The sequence below is a fragment of the Apodemus sylvaticus genome, chromosome 6, assembly GCF_947179515.1.
Source record: "Apodemus sylvaticus chromosome 6, mApoSyl1.1, whole genome shotgun sequence".
In the NCBI taxonomy this organism is placed as follows: domain Eukaryota; kingdom Metazoa; phylum Chordata; class Mammalia; order Rodentia; family Muridae; genus Apodemus; species Apodemus sylvaticus.
This window is the reverse complement of record NC_067477.1, coordinates 91,853,525-91,874,111: the sequence shown is the minus strand read 5'-3', so window position 1 is coordinate 91,874,111 and position 20,587 is coordinate 91,853,525. Positions and strand designations below refer to the sequence as shown.

At 41.8% G+C, this 20,587-nt stretch overlaps 1 protein-coding gene across 1 annotated transcript in view; it reads right to left on the bottom strand.

The window, feature by feature from the left end:
• Positions 1-17,842, bottom strand: part of Prkar2b (protein kinase cAMP-dependent type II regulatory subunit beta) — a 99,460-nt gene extending 81,618 nt beyond the window's left edge. The window contains exon 1 of the mRNA XM_052185981.1: positions 17,320-17,842. Within this exon, the coding sequence (XP_052041941.1) occupies positions 17,320-17,620 (301 nt within the window). The 5' untranslated portion in view covers positions 17,621-17,842. The remainder of the gene's footprint in view (positions 1-17,319) is intronic.
• Between the last annotated feature and the right edge of the window lie 2,745 nt (positions 17,843-20,587).

Here is a 20,587-nt window from a genome sequence, read left to right as displayed (position 1 = left end):
AGTTACAAGGTATTAAACTGGCAAAACTGACATAATGCAGTCCTGGTTGGAAACACTCAAATTTAAAAGCAGCAAAAACTGACAACCCTTTGATTTCCTTTCCCTCAAATGTCAAAGAGCGTTCTCCTGTATGCTCCATTACTATGAAAATGGAATCTGTTTTTTGGTCTATAAGACAAAAATGAAAGTGGTATTTCTCAATTAAAAACCAGAAAACAGGATTCCAACTATCTATGTTTATGTTTTCCTTTAGCTGAAGCAAAATTAACGTTCAACGACATGTGTCATCCAATGAGCTTTGACAAATGTCTTGGGCCGTGTACACAACATCCCAATGCAGAGTTAAGCATTGCAACACTGGACAGTTTCTATGCTGGCAGTCAGTCCCTACCATCCCACGGGAACCTCTATTATAATTTCTGCATATCCATCTCATTTTAACCATCTGGGAACATCACTTAAATATGAAGTTCATTCTTGCTACTGGTAGCATCTGCAGCACATCTTTTTTCTATTGCTTAGTAGTACCTCTTCAAATGAATGTATCATAATTCATTTCTCTATTTTCATGTTAATAGACATTGAGTTGTTTCCAGTTCAAATAAGGCTTCAGTAAATATGCTCACAGAAATATTTATAAACCTCTAGTTTTGTACCTCATGAAGAAGTGTCCACACAAGGTGCTGTTGGGTCACTCAGTGCAGATGAATGTGCCCAATGAGTGTGCAGGTCTCCTGCCTACTTTGTTATACTCTTACAGCTCGCACAGACAAGTCCGAGCTATCCTACAGCATGGCTGACAGAACTGTCTTCTAGAGTCCTTCTGGTACACATGCAGTGGTGTCTCCTTGCAGCACCCATTTTGACTTCCCTAATAAATAAGAACACTATCCTCTAGTCCATCTGCTTGCTGCTCAGCCCCTCCTAGGACTTCTTTGTTGATATGCCCCAAGTTTCTATCTTTGATTAGAAGGTGTAATAGAAAACAGTATAGAATGTGTGACAGAAAAAAATTCCAGACATCATAACAAAAGTGACAAGAGATTTAAAAATGGAACTGATAAGAGATGGAAATTTCCTTTACAAAAAAAGTGACAAAATAAAATGGAAGAATGTGAAAGAGTGAAGGGATAAAAAGAGAGATACGATGTTCATGGATAGATGATTCGCCGTAATTAGAACATCTATTCTCTCCTGATTCATATAACTCAACGCAACTCCAATAGAACACTCACTAAAGACTCTCTACAAAACAGGAGTTTGTTCTAAAATTTCTATAAAGGACTTCAACTAATTAAGCAATTTTGACAGACAATAGGTGGGAATTACCATCTCATACACGACCATCACAAAGTCCTGCTCATTATGAAAGAGAGGCACTGATGAAAAGATAGCTAAGTCAGTAAAACAGCAGAGACTTTAAGTTTGATTACACATTCATGGAAACCTACACTTTAAAACTAATGAATGAGGGCTGGAGAAATGGCTCAGCCATTAAAGGCACCAGAGGTCCTGAGTTCAAGTCCAAGCAACCACCTGGTGCCTCACAACCTTCTGTAATGCGATCCAACGCCCTCTTCTGGTGTGTCTAAAGACATCTATAGTATACTCATATGAGTAATATAAATAAATCATTTTTTAAAAATCAAAGATTTAACAAAAGACCCATCACAATAATAGCAAATCAATAAAGTGTGCACATTAGAAAGTATATTCTCAAACTGGTGAGATAGTTCAGTGTGTCAAGGCATCTGCTCGCTCCCAAGTCCCTAGGACTCAAGAGGTGGAAGGAGAGCAGCATCTCCAAAAGTGACCACTGGCCTTGGCATGTTCACACACATGCACACATATGAACACACATGTGCACACCCACAAAGTGCATTAAAATTATATTGTCTGTCTCATAAACTATGCAAAATCACTGATGGACTTAAGGTTCAAGTGTGAAAATGGAAGTTTAAATAGAGTTACAAAAAACAAAGAGGCTCTCTTTATAATATAGGTGAAAATGGGTAAAAAAAAAATACTAAGTAAAATGTGAAGGATCCACGTAAAGTTTTGAAAAAAAATATGTTCAGCCCATATTACCACAAATACATAAATAAAAACAATAAAATATAAGAGAATAACTGAGCAAAAACTAAAAGGGAGAGCCTGAAGCTGAGAGATGGCTTGTTCCAACGCACATTACCAGTGAAATTACTAAGCAGACGAGAATACAGGCAAGAGTTACCAGAAGTTTGTGTTTCAGAGACTATGAGCTACAGAGAACTGATGAACATAAAAACATATCCAGCATTATTTGTAATAAGGCAAAGACAGCATTTCACTGTAAGAACCCTGTGAAGATCCTCTGATCCTCGGCTGTCAAATCTGACACTATCTAACGTCAGCTTGAATGAAAAATCAGGATACATGCAGTGGCAGAACACAGCCCCAGGTACACGCAGTGGCGGAACCTGAACACAACTCATATAACATGCAGAAGATGAGCACCACCTGTGTGTGCTTCTACAAAGCCCACCCTCACAGGCAAGTGAGGCTCAGTCAACTACGGCCTTAACCACGCCCACCTGCCCACCCTCAGGCAGAGACCCTGCAGCAACAGTCCTTAAAACTTTTTGATCTCTGTATATATTGGATATTAGCCCTCTGTCGGATGTAGGGTTGGTGAAGATTTTTTCCCAATTTGTTGGTTGCATTTTTGTCCTTGGAACTCAAGAAGTTAGACCCCAGGGAACCAAATAACTCTATTAAAAAATGGGGTACAGATCTAAACAAAGAATTTTCACCTGAAGAAATTCAGATGGCTGAGAAGCACCTTAAGAAATGCTCAACATCATTAGTCATTAGGGAAATGGAAATCAAAACAACCCTGAGATTTCACTTCACACCAGTCAGAATGGCTAAGGTTAAAAACTCAGGAGACAGCAGGTGTTGGCGAGGATGTGGAGAAAGAGGAACACTCCTTCACTGCTGGTGGGATTTGTAAGATGGTACAACCACTATGGAAATCAGTCTGGCAGTTCTTAAGAAAACTGGACATGACACTTCTGGAGGACCCTGCTATACCTCTCCTGGGCATATACCCAGAGGATTCCCTGGCATGCAATAAGGACACATGCTCCACTATGTTCATAGCAGCCTTATTTATAATAGCCAGAAGCTGGAAAGAACCCAGATATCCCGCAATGGAGGAATGGATACAGAAAATGTGGTATATATACACAATGGAGTACTATTCAGCGATTAAAAACAATGAATTCATGAATTTTTTAGGCAAATAGTTGGGACTGGAAAATATCATCCTAAGCGAGGTAACGCAATCACAAAAGAATACACATGGAATGCAATCATTGATAAGTGGATATTAATTAGCCCTGAAGCTCTGAATACTGAAGATACAATTAGCATATCAAATGGTTCCCATGAAGAAGGAAGAAGAGGGCCCTAATCCTGGAAAGGCTTGATCCAGCATTGTAGGGGAGTACCAGGACAGAGAAAAGGGAGGGGGAAGATAGGAGAATGGATGGAGAGAAGAGGACTTATGGGACAAATGGGGGGGGGGGGACTGGGAAAGAGAAAAGCTTTTGGAATGTAAACAAAGAATATGGAAAATAAAAATATATATGAAAAACCTTTTGATCTCAAGAGTTTCTTTAGACTCTTAAAAATTCTACTTATCCAGATTATAACCGTCAATATTTATTGTAATGGAGATTAAACCTGACAAATGTTATGTATGTATTAAAGTTAATGATAAAAACAAATGTTATATAAATAGCATACTTTAATTCAAAATTTGTATTTTCCAAAAGAAGGAAATGCTAAATTTTTTTTTGTGAGCCTAGTCTCGAACAGCTGAACTACCTCTCCAGCACAAAAGCAAATTTTAGTAAACATTAGAATGATTTTACTTTACATTTTTTCCAAATTTGGTATGACAGGATAGATTCCTATTTAATTTCCTGCAATATCAGATATTAACATCCTCAGGAGAACATCACTGTGTATTTTTAAAGTATAAAATAAAAATAAAAACATAATTTTTATTATAATTTTCATCCTATGATTCCCTGAAAGGGTTTGGGAAGGGGAGAAGTCTCCTGATCACACTGGAAACTATCTTTAAAAGCTGGTACATTTGCTTACTAATAAGCATGTGCACATATATCCACTATAGTACTCTAGCAAAAAAAATTCCCAACATTTACCAGAAAAGTTATAGTGTTTATTTTCATGAAACAACACTACACAGCAGTTTAAACAGACTTCAGCTACATGAATCAATGTAACTTCTCAAACACTATTCTAAAAACAAGCTGAAGTATGATAATTTATGTAAAAGAAACTTTCTATAGTGCGCAATTCATATAAACGTGAGATATATTATAATAGCTCTCTTTCTAACTATTTGCCTGGGTAGTACTAATGCAAAATATGCAGTGTTAAGTGTATCCCCTTAACATAAAACAACAAAAGCCTAAGGCACCAAAGTGGAAAAGCTGTTAGAGTGAGGGCATTGATTCTGTGAGTGTTATTTAACATATTTATTTCTCTTAGTGTCCTGGGGGTATTTCATAATCTAAAAGAAGAAAAATCAAAAACCCTTAGCTTTCTCTTCTACCTCTTTCTTGCAAATAAAAAATCTCCCACAGTGCTGACCAGAGCCCCTCCAGGTGAGTTCACGTAGACTCATCATAAAATGCTTTTTACAAGAGAGATTTTATTAAAGTTTGGACACTCGAATACCTTTTGAATTAGTTTTGGAGAATTGCAAAGTACTGTAAAATTAGTAAGAACTGAAAGCCCTAATATTTCCTAGTGTAACCTGTTAGGAGTCAACTTAGAAGTCAAAGATCTGGGGCTCTCCATCTAGGTAAAGTGGTAAAGTCTAGGCTCACCACATTAGTATACAAATCAAACATCTGTGAATGTTGCTGATTTTCCTTGTCCAATCATATTAGGGCAGTGGAAGGCCTGTGATTGGACAGGAAAGGGGAGGCAGAGTTAGGAGTTGGGGAGTCACAGAGGTCGCAGGAGGACAGAGGGGGAACAGAGATGGCTTCAGACATGGACCTGTGTGACATCTACAAGCCAAAATAGCTAAGATGTTATAAGGTTAGAAATATTGGGAAATGGAAGAAGACCTCAAAAAATGGGAAAACCTCCCATGCTCATGGATCGGTAGAATCAATATAGTTAAAATGGCCATTTTGCCAAAAGCAATATACAGATTCAATGCAATACCCATCAAAATCCCAACTCAATTCTTCACAGAGTTAGAAAGAGCAATTATCAAATTCATCTGGAATAACAAAAAACCCAGGATAGCTAAAACTATTCTCAGCAACAAAAGAAAGTCTGGGGGAATCAGTATCCCTGACCTCAAGCAATACTACAGAGCAATAGTGTTAAAAACTGCATGGTATTGGTACAGTGACAGGCAGGAGGATCAATGGAACAGGATTGAAGATCCAGAAATGAACCCACACACCTATGGCCACTTGATCCTCGACAAAGAGGCTGAAAACATCCAATGGAAAAAAGATAGCCTTTTCAACAAATGGTGCTGGTTCAACTGGAGGTCAACATGCAGAAGAATGCGAATTGATCCATCCTTGTCTCCTTGTACTAAGCTCAGATCCAAATGGATCAAGGACCTCCACATAAAGCCAGACACTCTGAAGCTAATAGAAAAGAAACTGGGAAAGACCCTTGAGGACATCGGTACAGGGAGAAAGTTTCTGAACAGAACACCAATAGCATATGCTCTAAGAGCAAGAATTGACAAATGGGACCTCATAAAATTACAAAGTTTCTGTAAGGCAAAGGACACCATCAAGAGGACAAATCGGCAACCAACAAATTGGGAAAAGATCTTCACCAATCCTACATCAGATAGAGGGCTAATTTTCAATATATATAAAGAACTCAAGAAGTTAGACTCCAAAAAACCAAACAACCCTATTAAAAAAATGGGGTACAGAGTTAAACAAAGAATTCTCACCTGAAGAACTTCGGATGGCGGAGAAGCATCTTAAAAAATGCTCAACTTCATTAGTCATTAGGGAAATGCAAATCAAAACAACCCTGAGATTTCACCTTACACCAGTCAGAATGGCTAAGATTAAAAATTCAGGAGACAGCTGGTGTTGGAGAGGGTGTGGAGAAAGAGGAACACTCCTCCACTGCTGGTGGGGTTGCAAATTGGTACAACCACTCTAGAAATCAGTCTGGCGGTTCCTCCGAAAACTGGGCACCTCACTTCCAGAAGATCCTGCTATACCACTCCTGGGCATATACCCAGAGGATTCCCCACCATGTAATAAGGATACATGCTCTACTATGTTCATAGCAGCCCTATTTATAATTGCCAGAAGCTGGAAAGAACCCAGGTATCCCTCAACAGAAGAGTGGATGCAAAAAATGTGGTATATCTACACAATGGAGTACTATTCAGCCATTAGAAACAATGAATTCATGAAATTCTTAGGCAAATGGATGGAGCTAGAGAACATCATACTAAGTGAGGTAACCCAGACTTAAAAGGTGAATCGTGGTATGCACTCACTAACAAGTGGATATTAACCTAGAAAACTGGAATACCCAAAACATAATCCACACGTCAAATGAGGTACAAGAAGAAAGGAGGAGTGGCCCCTGGTTCTGGAAAGACTCAGTGAAGCAGTATTCGGCAAAACCAGAACGGGGAAGTGGGAAGGGGTGGGTGGGAGGACAGGGGGAGAAAAGGGGGCTTACGGGACTTTCGGGGAGTGGGGGGCTAGAAAAGGGGCATTCATTTGAAATGTAAATAAAAAATATATCGAATTAAAAAAAAAAAAGGAAGAACGGAAGAGTGGCCCCTGGTTATGGAAAGACTCAGTGTAGCAGAATAGGGCAATACCAGAACAGGGAAGTGGGAAGGGGTGGATCCTGGAATAGGGGGAGGGAAGAGGGCTTATGGGACTTTTGGGGAGTGGGAAGCCAGAAAAGGGGAAATGATTTGAAATGTAAAAATATATATATATATAGATCGAATAAAAAAAAAACAGTAAAAAAAAAAAGAAATTGGGATAAAGCTTTCATCATTATCAACTGGCTCTTAAATTATTGTATTGGCATCTTGTAAATTGTGATATTACTGATACATAAATCTCATTAACTAAGCTTTAAGAGTTTTGCTTTACTTAGTTACTGGAGTGTGGGTCCACTGATGGTGGAGAGGGAACACAGCTGAGATGCTGAGGGACCCCACCGGGACACGGTGCTGAGGCCTGGCGGGGCAGGAGAGTTGACAGGATCTTTTCTAATATTTCCTGCAACATGTGAACAACTGGATCTATAATCTAAGACCCAGAAGGACCCTCCATCTCCTGAACCATATTAAGATATGAGAGATTCACAGCTGTGTAAGTTTAGAATTACGGGTCCTAGGAATAAACACAAAGTAATGCTGACTTGGAGAGCTGTAAATCTGCCTGCCCCTCAGCGAGCTGACATTTATAAATACCATAATAGGAAGAAACAGCAGCAAGCTCTCACTGTAACACACAGGTTTTCCCAGTCAATGTAGATTTGTATTAATTTATAGATTAATTTATAGGCATTCCTGTCTCTACAATGAGCATCTGTCTTATTCAAATAAAGTAGCATTTTAACTCTTCCTATCCACTCTGCACTAAGTTGTTTCAGGCTAACATATAAGCTTGGGATTTATAAACACAACCTTACTTAGTCTCATCATTCAGCCTGTTTCTCAAAGGAGGGGATGGTATCAAAACCAAACTAATGCTCTAACCCGTGGCTTTCTTGCTGTTCTTTTGTTTTGTGGGGTTTAAGGTGGGAACAAAGGTTATCTCAATTGTCACCCTGAGTGTGACATCTTTACAGGCAAGTCATGACTGGTGTTCGTGTTCTCTGCATGTTGTAGCGCAATCAAGGGTCAGGTTCAAAGATAAAACAGCTTTGTTTTTAATATAATTAAATCTAAATCTAGAAACTGAACATAGAGCTTTTATATTTCATGACATTCTCTTTAAATGCTTTGATGTAAGTAAATATTTGCAGACTGGCTAGCATTAGGCATTTTATTCACACGTATCAGAAGGTTTCTACACTTTTGCACTTACATATATTTTATACAGATATTTAAAATTCAGCTTTAACGAAGTTTTAACTGAAAAAAAATGATCACTGTCTTAGTCAGGGTTTGTGTTCCTGCACAAATATCATGACCAAGAAGCAAGTTGGGGAGGAAAGGGTTTATTCAGCTTACACTTCCACATTGCTGTTCATCACCAAAGGAAGTCAGGACTGGAACTCAAGCAGGTCAGGAAGCAGGAACTGATGCAGAGGCCATGGGGGGGGGGGGTGGGGAGGGAAGGGATGTTACTTACTGGCTTGCTTCCCCTGGCTTGCTCAGCTTGCTTTCTTATAGAACCCCGGCCAACCAGCCCAGGGATGGCACCACCCACAAGGGGCCCTCCCCACTTGATCACCAATTGAGAAAATGCCTTACAGCTGGATCTCATGGAGGCATTTCCTCAAGGGAGGCTCCTTTCTCTGTGATAACTCCAGCTTGTGTCAAGTTGACACACAAAACCAGCCAGTACAATCACCTAACCTCTCCGGAACAATATTTCCCAGCCTTTCCTGCTGCTGGCAATCTGCAAAGTTCCCTGTGATTAAGGACAGGAGACACTATCAGTATCAACAAGGAAAACTGAAATGACTTCTAATTTTGCTCAAAAACATGGGGAGAGGGAAGCAGGCTTAGGGCATGGAGAAGGAAGCAGGATCAGGGCATGGTGTTATTTCTGAAATCTTCTAAGAAATTGCATTTATTTTAAAGTTTCATCTTCCTTGCATTATTGACTAACATTCTTACAATTATCTAATCCTTAATTGAGCATCTGTAACATGATTCTCTTTTCTTGCCTATAAAGGTAGTGCTCTACAAGTTAGGTTGGAGTTCAAGGTATACACAGAAAGATTTACAAGAGAGGCTTTTTGGGTAAAGTGAATTATGTCTTTAGTGTAAGACAAAATCTCCCACTAAATATCCCACCAAACTTCTGGCTTGTGCACACACGGTTAGTGCCGTGGCTCACTGTGGGTCCTCTGTAGTCTAGACGCTTCAATCTGGACAGCAGAGAGAATCACAGCTTCCCTCTGCTAACAGAGTCCCAGCTGCAGCCTTTACAGCTGTGCTCTGCAAAGTGGAGTCTCTGTACTGTGAAGCAGCACAGGAAGCAATCCTTTGAGGCAAAGGAAGGAAGGAGAGCAGGCCTAGCAAGGCTCCCTCCCCTCAGGATCATAGACTGTGGGACTCTCTCTCTCTCTCTCTCTCACACACACACACACACACACACACACATATTGGTATACTTGTAAAACTTGTAAATACATATTGGGAATATGCATCAAAATTCATTTTGCAAGTTGAGGTGTATAATATAGTGAGCTTTTCAAAATGGAATATTTTCATATATTTCTAAATATCATATTTCCAAAATATTTTACTGAGCTTCGGAAGTATCTGAAGGACTAATCTGGATGGAACAGATGGGATAATTAGATTACAAACGGGGAGGGACGGGTACAAGGCTGGGCTGCCTGCTTTCCAGGGCAAGACCAGGCCGCTCACTTCTTGCTAAGTTCTCTCAAGCCTGTCACTGCAGTGAGGGCTGGACACGGACCACAGGCCCCGCCAGGCCGGAGCTGGCCTAGGACCACAGCCAATAGCCTCGAATCCTGACTCTGCCTCTTTGGGGAAGAAGCTACATGTCTCTAACAGCCCTTGTTTAGCAAGGGGATGTAAGGAGCCCCAGATATTAAGAATAATTATTAGTAGGTAAAAAGACGCCATTTAACATTAGCCCTCTACAACAAAATAACTGAGTCACATTTAAGTTAACTTGACCTTTTAAAAATGATGCTTTCAGGATCTACTAGTATTTAAGCTTTTTTCCCTGAAAGAAAAATCCCTCAATATCACTCCCATGAACTGTTCTGTCTTGGAACAGCTGACATAAACTAAACAATGTCAGACCCAACCCAAACAGACACAGGAATAACTGTACACAGCGTATCTTCTTGGCTTCACTTTCATGTGGAATGTGTGTTTCTATTTTGATCTTTTGTCTTTTTTTTAAATTAAGAAATATTTTTTAAATGGCAGCACCCAGAGTTGACTTTTTAAAAAGTTTCCAAACATATTAAGTCACACATGGTAGAACCTACTGCTGGAACATTCATAAATGCCTCACCAACTGTGTGTATAGCTGATTTTTTAAAAATTGGTTTGTTTTCGTTTAAACCTTGACCTGAATTTTTTAGCTTCAGTTATTTCCACAAATTTTATAATAAAACCATCTAAATCATTCTAAATTTCTAACACACAAAATCTGCTCTTGTAATAAAATTATAATAATGATGACATCATAGTGAGTTTTTACTGTGGGGTTTTGTCATAACAACTGGACAGTATAGATAGAACTACAAAAGGCTAGAACATGAACAAACCCAGCAATCTCACTGTACTCTGACTTTTTCCCCACTACCTCTAAAGCAGCTAATGGTCTATTATAAACATTTATTGCAATGAAAAACAACCAGAGCAAAAAAACCCTAGAAATCCTAAAGCAACTTCTTTACTTTAGTACAGGCTTTTAAACTGTACCTTGCACCCTAAAGGAAGAAACAAAAAGAATTCATAATATAGGAGTTAATCCAACAGCACACGAATTGACAGTTTTATAAACAAAGCTAAACTTACAAGCCCGGACCAACTGTCCTCAGATAGGGACTTCTGCCTCTCACCTGTTTAATCTAAACAAACACATCACACACACACTCTATGAACAGCTTCTCACAAGAGGAATTAATTCATAGATCCAGAGTAAATGTAACAGAATTATCATGTCACTTTTTTAAAGGAAGGAAGAGATTAAAGGGGGAGAGGGAGGCAGAGATGAAAAGAGGGAGGGAGGGAAGGAGGGAGAGATGGAGGGAGGGAGGGAGAGAAAGGAGTTGGTTCTTAGTAAGCTTCTGTGGATGGAGTTACAGATTAGCCCAATCTTAGCCCTGGACTTTCCACACCCAGCCATCCCTTCCCTTAACAGTTTGCTCCTTCTGGAGCTCTGGACACCTGACAGAGACCCTGCAGCCAATTACCTCAATCTCCCGTGTTCGGTCCCTCCCCTCCTCACTCAGAGAAGGCCCATCAATCCCCAGTCTCCAGTGGGGGCCTTCTCTAATACTACTACTGCTGATAAATGACCTGTTTAAGGGATCATAAATAAACTCCTAATAGACAGATTCACTGTTCTCCTGATGGTATTTGAAAGGCTGAAAAGGAAACACTTAAAAAAAAAAAAACAGCAATAAACAAAATCTTGACAGCTGGAAATTTACTGGAATCCGTGGAGTGGGATCTGTAACAGTAACTAACCATTCGGCATTTACTGTCTCCCAGCACCTGACCCTGGCATGTGCAGCCTCGACAGAAAACTTCACTGACATACAGAATGCAAGCTTGGTTTTAACACACACAGGTCGGATGCACCTCAGGCCTCCACTGCCCGTCAAGGCCCTACCTCAGTTTCTCACACACCAGCCCCACTCCTCTTATTTCTCCCTCCCTCGGGTCCCTTAGCTGTTGCTCTCTCAGGACTCCCTTCTGCCAAAGCAGTTGTAGGTGGATAGCAGAAAAAGGGGACTACTCCGAGGCCACTGATGCCCCAATTTCAATCCACTTAATACTTGTAACCAAAAGAAATCCTGTTTAACTGTTCTACAGTGAACATCACAAATCTTCCCTAATACTACTAACTGGATTACACTCAGAACTAAAACAATGCCTTCAATATTTTAGTGATTGGCATGAATGACGTAATCCACTTTCGGACTGAAAGCCAGCACGTAAGGAAATCTCTAACAGCTAAAGGACACATGTTCTCATTACTGCAAAAAGCCTCTTAGCCACAAATCATAAGCCGAAGGTTACAACATTTATGACTGTGCAACGCAGCTTCACATTAAATCCCAAAGGGGGTTAACCACCTCAGCCTTCCAAAAAGTAAAATGACCAGATTGGCTTCAAAATAAAACAATAACACTACTCTGTAACAAAAGTATATAACTCTGCAGGACTTCTAGCTAAGTCATTTAACATGTAACCAGTGGTTGCCATATGCACTGTCCTAAGGGCCCCATGAATCCTAACTCATCCTTGCATCAACCTTGTGAAGTCAGGACCCTCAGATCTACAGTACATTGCTCATTTGCGTGACACGACTCCAGAAATGCCCAAGTTTAAGGTTACTACCAAAACATAACCTTTGTGAATGTTTTCAAACTGACTAAATATATTTGAAAAATTCAAAATATATTAAGAGGTTCTTTGAGGAGGCTGGAAGGATGATTCAGTGATTAAGTACACTTGCTGCTTTTACAGAGGACCTGGGTTCAGTTCCTAGCACTCACAGGGTGGCTGGCAACAATCTGTAACTCCAGTTCCAGGGAATCCTACGCCTTCTGACCTTGATGGCACCACAAACACGCATGTAAATGTAGGCAAAACACTCACATACCTAAAATAAAAATTAATTTAATATAATTTTAAAAGGCTCTTATAGTTTTTCATGTGTTGTTGGTAACACATCAGAAGGCAAAAGCTAATGACTGGCTGCATGAGAGAATTTCTTCAGGAACACTGGTGCTCTTTTTCCTCCTTTCTTCTCATAATAACCTTACTCTCTGAATCCACACCATGAGCACAAGGTCTAACTTTCCAATTTCACATGTTCTTAAAGACATAAAAAACCCCTCTCCATGATAAACCAGTTGGTATTGAGAGAGGGGTGATGCTGTCTTTAATTGTATTTCATCGACTGGGGCCCTGATCAGGCTCCAATGCAGAGTTCTAACCAAGGCTTCCCCACAGATAGCCTTGCTTAAGTGAAATGGGTTATAAAACAAAACCACAAGTGACAAATGTGGGAAAGAGACTGATGGGGGTGATGGGTGTGGGAGGGAGATAAGAGAAGTGGGGGGGAGTAATTAGAATGCATTATACATACCTAAGAAATTAATTTTAAAAGATCTAACTGTATCTTGTGTGTTCTCCATACCTCCTTAAGCTGTAAAAATCAAAGTGAGATAAGGCTTTCCAACAAAGACTTCCCATGTTTGAGAGAATGAAGTCACAGTTGCTACCTGGGAAGCAAGTGCATATACAGTACTGTTTGTTTGTCTGTCTGTCTGTCCGTCTGTCTGTCTCTCTCTGTGTGTCTCTTTGCCTCTGTGTCTGTCTCTCTCTCACATACACACACACACACACACACACACACACACACACACACACACACAGAGGCATGCTACTGGCTTGTGTACCTATTTTTAATTTTAGTTCTTTTCTCCCTGCAACAGAGAAGACTAGTTCTATATATTGCTTAAATTTCATCCCACACTGTCTGCTCTGCAAGTGACCCTTTGTAATTTGTTCTTTACCACTTGTCAACCTGAACTCTTTTTACTTTGTTTTTAATCACTTGAGAAATTCTGAGCAACACAAGATCCAATCATGATGATTATCTAATTACCACTCATTTTACTCCAAGTTAATATTGATTCAACAATTTGGCCTACTGTAAATCCATTACTAAGTTCCAGCTTTAGGAATACTACTACCCTTGTATAGAAGGAATATGCCTCGACAGGATGGGGCAGGCAAAGTGAATGCAAAATTGTCTCCATTCTAGCTTCTGGGAGTTCCCTAGAGAAAGGCACCATAAGCTACTAGTGTTCTACCACCTAAGGTTGCCTAAAAGCTGGGATCTGGGGACACACACACACACATACACATACACACACACACACACACACACACACACACACACACACACTACATGAACATGTAAGATTAGAAGTAAAATTAAACAGGAACTCTATCAACAAATGAAAGAATCCATGGGAAAGGCAAGTAGGAAATAAAAAAGGCTGCCTTTACCTATCTGGCACCATCTTTGGCCACACCGCTGCAACAATGGATCAGACGACCGACCGCTTTTCCAATAACTACAGGTATCTGGCTTTCTAATTAAACTCCCACATTATAGGAGGCCGAGGTAACAGGCTGGTCTTTATAGGAATCTAACAAGTACCAGTTTCATGGTCAAAAACTTGCCTTTTAACCTCAAGCTATTATAATATGATCACTTACACAAAAGTGACTCATGAGAGAAGACAAGAGCCAACCAAGCAAATCCACACAAATACTGGAAAAAACCTGGGACACCCAACCTGTGAGTCAACCCAGGGAACAAATTTCATGTAAGCACTTCCTGATGATCTGCACCTCAAGGTCAAACAGACAGATGTAAAAAACCCGGTTTTGCTACTTTGGGTTCTGCATTATAACCTTGAACAGTTAATTTTCCAAAGCCTTAAAGAAAATACATTAAGAATCAAGGAGAGTTTAATATGAAGGGGCTAGCACAGGTTAAGTTGGCCCCATCCCCTGCTGGAGATAGACCTATAAGACAAGGCCCACCTGTCCCAACTCTGGTTCTGCAGCACACTGGCTATGAAACACAGAATAAATGACAGTCTCATTAGAGCTCCCATGGAGCTGAGATGGAGAACTAAGGCTTTCACACAGGACCTAGCACACCACAGAAATCAACAAATGGCAGCCCCTTCTCTAACCATTAATAGGATGAAACATATTATGATCACCATGATCCATTGACTAATGGCTTTCAAAGTATAATCAGGGCACTATGAGTACCAGAAAAGTCAAACCAAAAAAAGGAAAGAGAAAAGCCTGTGTCTTACCTACTCATAAAAGCTCCGTAAGAAGGGTACTAGATAATGTTATTTTCTGAACCAAGCTTCAAGCTTCGTGTGAAATGTAAAAGTCATTGATCCTGCAACCCTGTGCTGTGCCACGGGGACCACTGTCACCCAACACTTTACTCTTTCTCTACTGTGCCAAGAGAGCTGCCCAGTGTCTGCTGGGGTTTCTTCTGCACACAGACAGAACCTTAATAGGTTTGTAAGTTTTGGGTCAATTCCATAAGCTTTCCATAAATGATGATTCCATCTCGGTGTGTGTGTGTGTGTGTGTGTGTGTGTATGTGTGTGTGTATACTTATATACTGATACACATTTATTTTTCCCTGTGATCAGGTTGGGATAAATCATGGCCTTGTACAAATCCAAGCTCCAGAGAGTGTACTTGTTTAAAGGGTTGTTTTAAAAGAAGATCCAGATTATAAGATGCCCACAAAGTCTGAAAGGCCATTCACAAAAACAGTCTGACAAGCGTTCCCATGCCCTACAGTTCTTTTTAAAACTGATTCCCAACACAATTTACTTCTAGCACAATGAATGTGTTGGTTAGAAAAATATAAAAGAGAGCTGCCCCAATTGAGGTTATACCAATGCCAACGTTTCCACTGTGCACATGTCCATCCGCATCTCCTGGATAAAACTCAAACTGTGCTACAGTCAAGAAGTTTCAAAACCCCTGGAGGTAGAGATGGTAAAGGGCAACTGGTTAAGCACTTATTACAACTGACCTTGAGTAATTGTTATAGAAGAGATGAACTGGGAAATATAAAGCTTCACAAAAATATTCCTACTGCTTACGAAAGCACTTCTTTCTGCTAATGTGCAAGATCCACAATCTTGCAAGGAGACAGTAAACCGAAGCAAAGTGCTTCAAGAGAATTCGCTATAACTGGGTTTGACTATATTAGCACCATATTCTAAAGCGCACAGAGGCTCTTTACCAAGCCCCCTTCTCCTCACCGCCTCACATCTAGGACACTAGCCCCCTTTTCCTTTGTGCACTGCTGGCCTGCACGTGCACCCCCATGTCACAGATATGTCACAGCAGGTGCACAAATGTGTGTGCATACAAGGACTAGACGTCACTGTCCTTTCTATACCATCTGTGTCAGATGTCTAATTCTCCTTCCTAGCAGGACTAGCATTCGATCTGGTGGTGTGGGAACAATTAAAACTAGGATTACCCTCATTCTCAAAGCACCCAAATGTCCCAAATTAAAATTTTAAATAGCAATCTTTCACATTCGCAGAGCACTGATGTCCAGGGTTTGTGTGTTTTAAACAAGCTAAGAATGCATTAATTTTATAACCCATTCGACATATAATTAATTCTACCAAGAAATGAAAATCTTCCTGGGAAGGGGACCTAAGGGAACGAAGTGATTGGCACTTCAGTGTTTTCACTGTATGAAATGCATTGTGGACACACAAACCTCCAGCACTATCAACAAATAAAAGCTGTATGCATGCTCGCCTTACGCCACAAAGGAAAACACTTGCACATTTGCACACTACCACAGCATTTCAGCCTGGGTTCCTGCAAAACCTGGGATTTGGTCATATTGCATAAACATGCATGTGTGCCTGGTGTGTCAGGGAGAGGTGGTACGCATAAGGGGTGCGACTCGCCAAAAGCAGCTGTTTGAGAAAATTCCCTTCTCTCCCATTCATTCTTTCTAGCTCCAGTGTCTGGCGTGGTCCTTCTTAGTTGTTCACTGGCTTTTCATTAAGGCAACTGACAAAGCTCTTAGAACTTCCCAGGGTGTTATTTTTCCCCCACACAATTTAAAAATTATTCAATATACGTTTTGTATCTTTTTTTAAGGAGAGAAAATCATTGGCCTATTTCCTCATGCCCAAGACCCCCTAGGTATCAGGCTAAATATGATCCTTTGTTAAATGTCCAAAAATATCTCCACCACATGGTAGTGGAAAAACTGGAAATTAAATTATTCGTATTCCAAGAATGTCACAGCTATTATCATTCATTCGTTTTACCTCAGCGAGTCCGATTTCACACTCTTCTCACTGAGCCCTACGTGCTGTTGTTTCTCCCCAACACTCCATTAATAAATCTAAGGGCTGCAAAGAGGACGCCAAGCGCCCTTCATGCACAATGGCACTCCCGAGCCTGAGACACCTCCAACCACGAGAAAAGTTAACCTTCCAGCAAGATGCCCACCCCAAATCGCCCCGGGAAGAGAGGTGACGGAGGGGCTGCGGGAGCACAACCTCTCTTTTCTCCACCTCCAGAGAAAGGGAGGGCATGACAAGAGAGCTGAGTAGGAAGGTGGGCGAGTGGGAGCGCCCGAAATGGGTGCTGAGGGGGTGGGCGGAATGGGAAGGTGGAGAGCACGGGGAAGGTGGGGAGCTCAGCACGGGGTTCAAGAGCAAGGCGGGGTTCCAGAGTGAGGCGGACGCGGCGGCCGGGGCTCAGGGCGCGAGGGGGCCGGTCCTCACCGTTGAACGCCCCTGCTTCCGCGGCCTCCTCCTCCTCGCCGTTCTCGGAATCGGAGCGCATGGGCTCCTCGGCGAAGTTGACACCCTTACTGGGGGTGCCGCCCCCGGCGGCTGCGCCCGCGTCCCCCCAGGTCCTGCCCTCATGGCCGAAGCGCGCGGCGCCCTTGCGCTCGTTCTCCTGCTGCAGCCGCGTGAAGTGCTGCAGCGCGAACTCCAGCAGGTCGGCGGGCTGGTGCCTCAGCACCTCCACCGTGAAGCCCTGCAGCAGCTCCGTGAGCCCCGCGGGGATCTCGATGCTCATCCTGCCTTGTGCACGCCGAGGCGCCTGGACGCCGCCCTCGCCCCCCTATCCGCGGTCCGGTCTTGGGCTGCGCGGCCCCCGAGCGAGCGCCCCGGGCGCTACCGGCTGCGAGCGCGGCGCACTGGGCCCCCGGCGAGGCTGCTCCGTGCGGCGGCAGCGGCAGAGCGAGCTCAGCCCGGGGAGGGTTGGCAGCATCTCCAGCTCCTCCCGCTCCCGCTCCCGCCGCCGCTGCACCGCCCCCCGCCCGGCGCCCCGCCCCCGCCCTCGCGCCCACGTGATCCCCGGAAACCATGGCAACCCGGCGGGCGGGAGCGCTGCTGCCTCTCAAGTGGCCTCCGGGTGGAGGCAGCGGGAACCCAGGGCGTGGGGCTGTGGCCGCGAGCTCCACCTGAGCTCCCGGAACAAATGCCACGCATCTTTCTCCCTGTCCCGCTCAGAGTAAGGGCTGCGCAATCCCTTCTGAAACTTCAGCCTCCACGTCGGTGGCTTTTCCTTTTCCTAGAATCCAACCGCCGCAAGAGAACCGTGCATGGTGTCTTTTGTTAGTCACACAGCCTTACTGGTTCTCTTTTGGATAAAAGAGATACTGCCACTTGTTTGTTACAGCATTTTCTCTCACTAGGTTTTATTCCGCCTTTTAGCCTCCTGGCTGTAATGGTTTGCCCTACAGATGCTCTGCCACACGGTGCTTAGTACATTTCCTACTGGTTACTGAGACAAAGGCCGCATTTATTGGGAAGCGCTTACCAAAGTTAGTTAATATCCTCCAGACAGGATACCAGGTAGTCAGCGCAGATGGTTGGACAGCGAAGGGTGTGTTCCCTGATTAGCCTCTGGTTGCTTATTTTTAAAACCTTTCCTGACACTTTGAGTCATTTCAATTAAATCTCCAAAATTTGAATATAGCAATACAACTACACATTTGTGCTTTTTAAAGGAAGCCCTTGTCTTTAAAACGAGCCTATTCTGAGAATTTTGAAACAGAAAAAAAAAATATCTTTTTGCCAAATTAAACGCTGTTTAAATACACATATTTTACTTTCTACAATGCTTGTTTCACTGTAAAGCGATCCAAGTGCAAACTCACCTTGCTGTTCTTTCTTGAGTTTTATTTTATTCCTTTAATTATTCTCATTTACCTTTCTGCCCACACAAAAGAGAAAATATGTGACTCATGAAACAAACTAGAAATCAAAAATATCATCTCGTTTTAGTTTTGAAATGCTTCTTACCCGTTTATTTACAATGTTTGTTTATCTTGTATTTTTCCATAAGGGAATTCATTTCTCACATTCAGTTTCTTAACCTCATAATAATAATATTGGTGTGTGTGTTTTAAAATAACATATTTCTAGATTATGATTGTGGAGTGTGTAAAAAATAAACTCAGAAAATGTCATCTTCACATGAGACTATACGGAACACAATATTAGACGAGTTCTCTACCAAAATGTTTTACAGATCCAACAATCTAAGATGTGTTTCTATCATGTTCCTTCATTTATAATGATGTTTACATTAATTATGATTGCCACTGCTCAGATGCAACAGAAAATGCAAAGTCTACCAGTTGAGACAAGATAGGATTTTTATCTTGTAAAGCAAGCTATTGAAGGCCTTTGCGGTACTCAAAGGCAACGAAGAATCCACACTCAGTCAGGCTCAGTGCTGTGTAATTCTGGCCTTATGGCTGCTCCACCTCCAGTTTCATCTAAGTCAGCTAACAGGAAAGCGGGAAAGAAAAGGGAACATCCCTCCCTCAGCAAACATTCCTCATCTTTTCTTTTGGCTAGAACTTCTGGCCACACACATTTTATTTTCTGAAAGTGAGTAATGGTACCTTCCAGCCCAAGTGCACGTCCACAGAATAACCACGCCATTCCTAGGCCGGGAGTGAAGCATGAGTGGGATTGTGACTGCCTCAGCCGTGGGATTGTGACTGCCTCGGCCAGTGGTGCATCTAGAAGTCACTCTAGCCCCCTGATAGGTGCCTGACCAAGGTTCTGACCCACGGAGTTGGTGAGCACTTTAAACAAGGAGGAGATATGTGTTAGTCTTGAAATTCTGGGGTAGTTTGTTGCACAGCAATAGTAATTAAATGCTACAATGGGGAAATTTGGGGAAAATATTCTTTTTTTTGAGCAGTTATGTGTAAGCAAATGCTTAGAGGTAGAGGAAAACCAAGTCTGGGGCCAATTATTAATCCCTCTGTTGATGTCCAGCACCTTCCTCAAGGACACAGGAAAGAAGGAAAGGCATTTTCAAGTATCCTCCCCCAACGCGGGTTTTTAACTTCGTAGATTTCTTATATGAGGCATGCTAGAGAGCTCGCTTTCCTTAGTCATGATGCCAGGAGCTCTCGCTGCTTTAGAGCTACAGAAGTGACTCGGGCATGAAATTAGGGACTGGATTAAATGACCTGTTGTTGCTCTCATTCTGGGAGCGTTCCAAGAGTGTAACACTAAGAGCAGATACGTTGGGTTTAAACCATCTTGGCAATCAGCACTCTGATAATTTTTGTTTGCATCAAGTCTTAAGGCAATAACCATGACCTGAAAAAGAAAGGCTTCGTTCTCCTGTTCCCGTTATGCTACACTAGAACTGTTCTCAGAACAAATTTTCACGTCTCGAATCCTGAACAGGCTTTTAATCGCCGCCATGTAATCTGTGAGACAATGTTTTATGATTTCCTTCATTTTGAAGATACTTGCATTTGGACGTTTGAGTATAATGACGGTGTCTTATAGGGACTACGCATCTTGAATTCTTTAAAAGAACATCACTGCTATTGATGCTTTGGTTGTTGACTTACAAAGCAATTTGCACTTGTTTCTCAGAGGATCAGACTAGATGCAGTTGCAAAAGAATTTAAATGCTCAGCACTGAGATGCAATAAAAATGCTACCAAATTTATTTCCACATGGAAAAATTGGACAGAGATATCAAATCACTTTAATGCAACTGCTT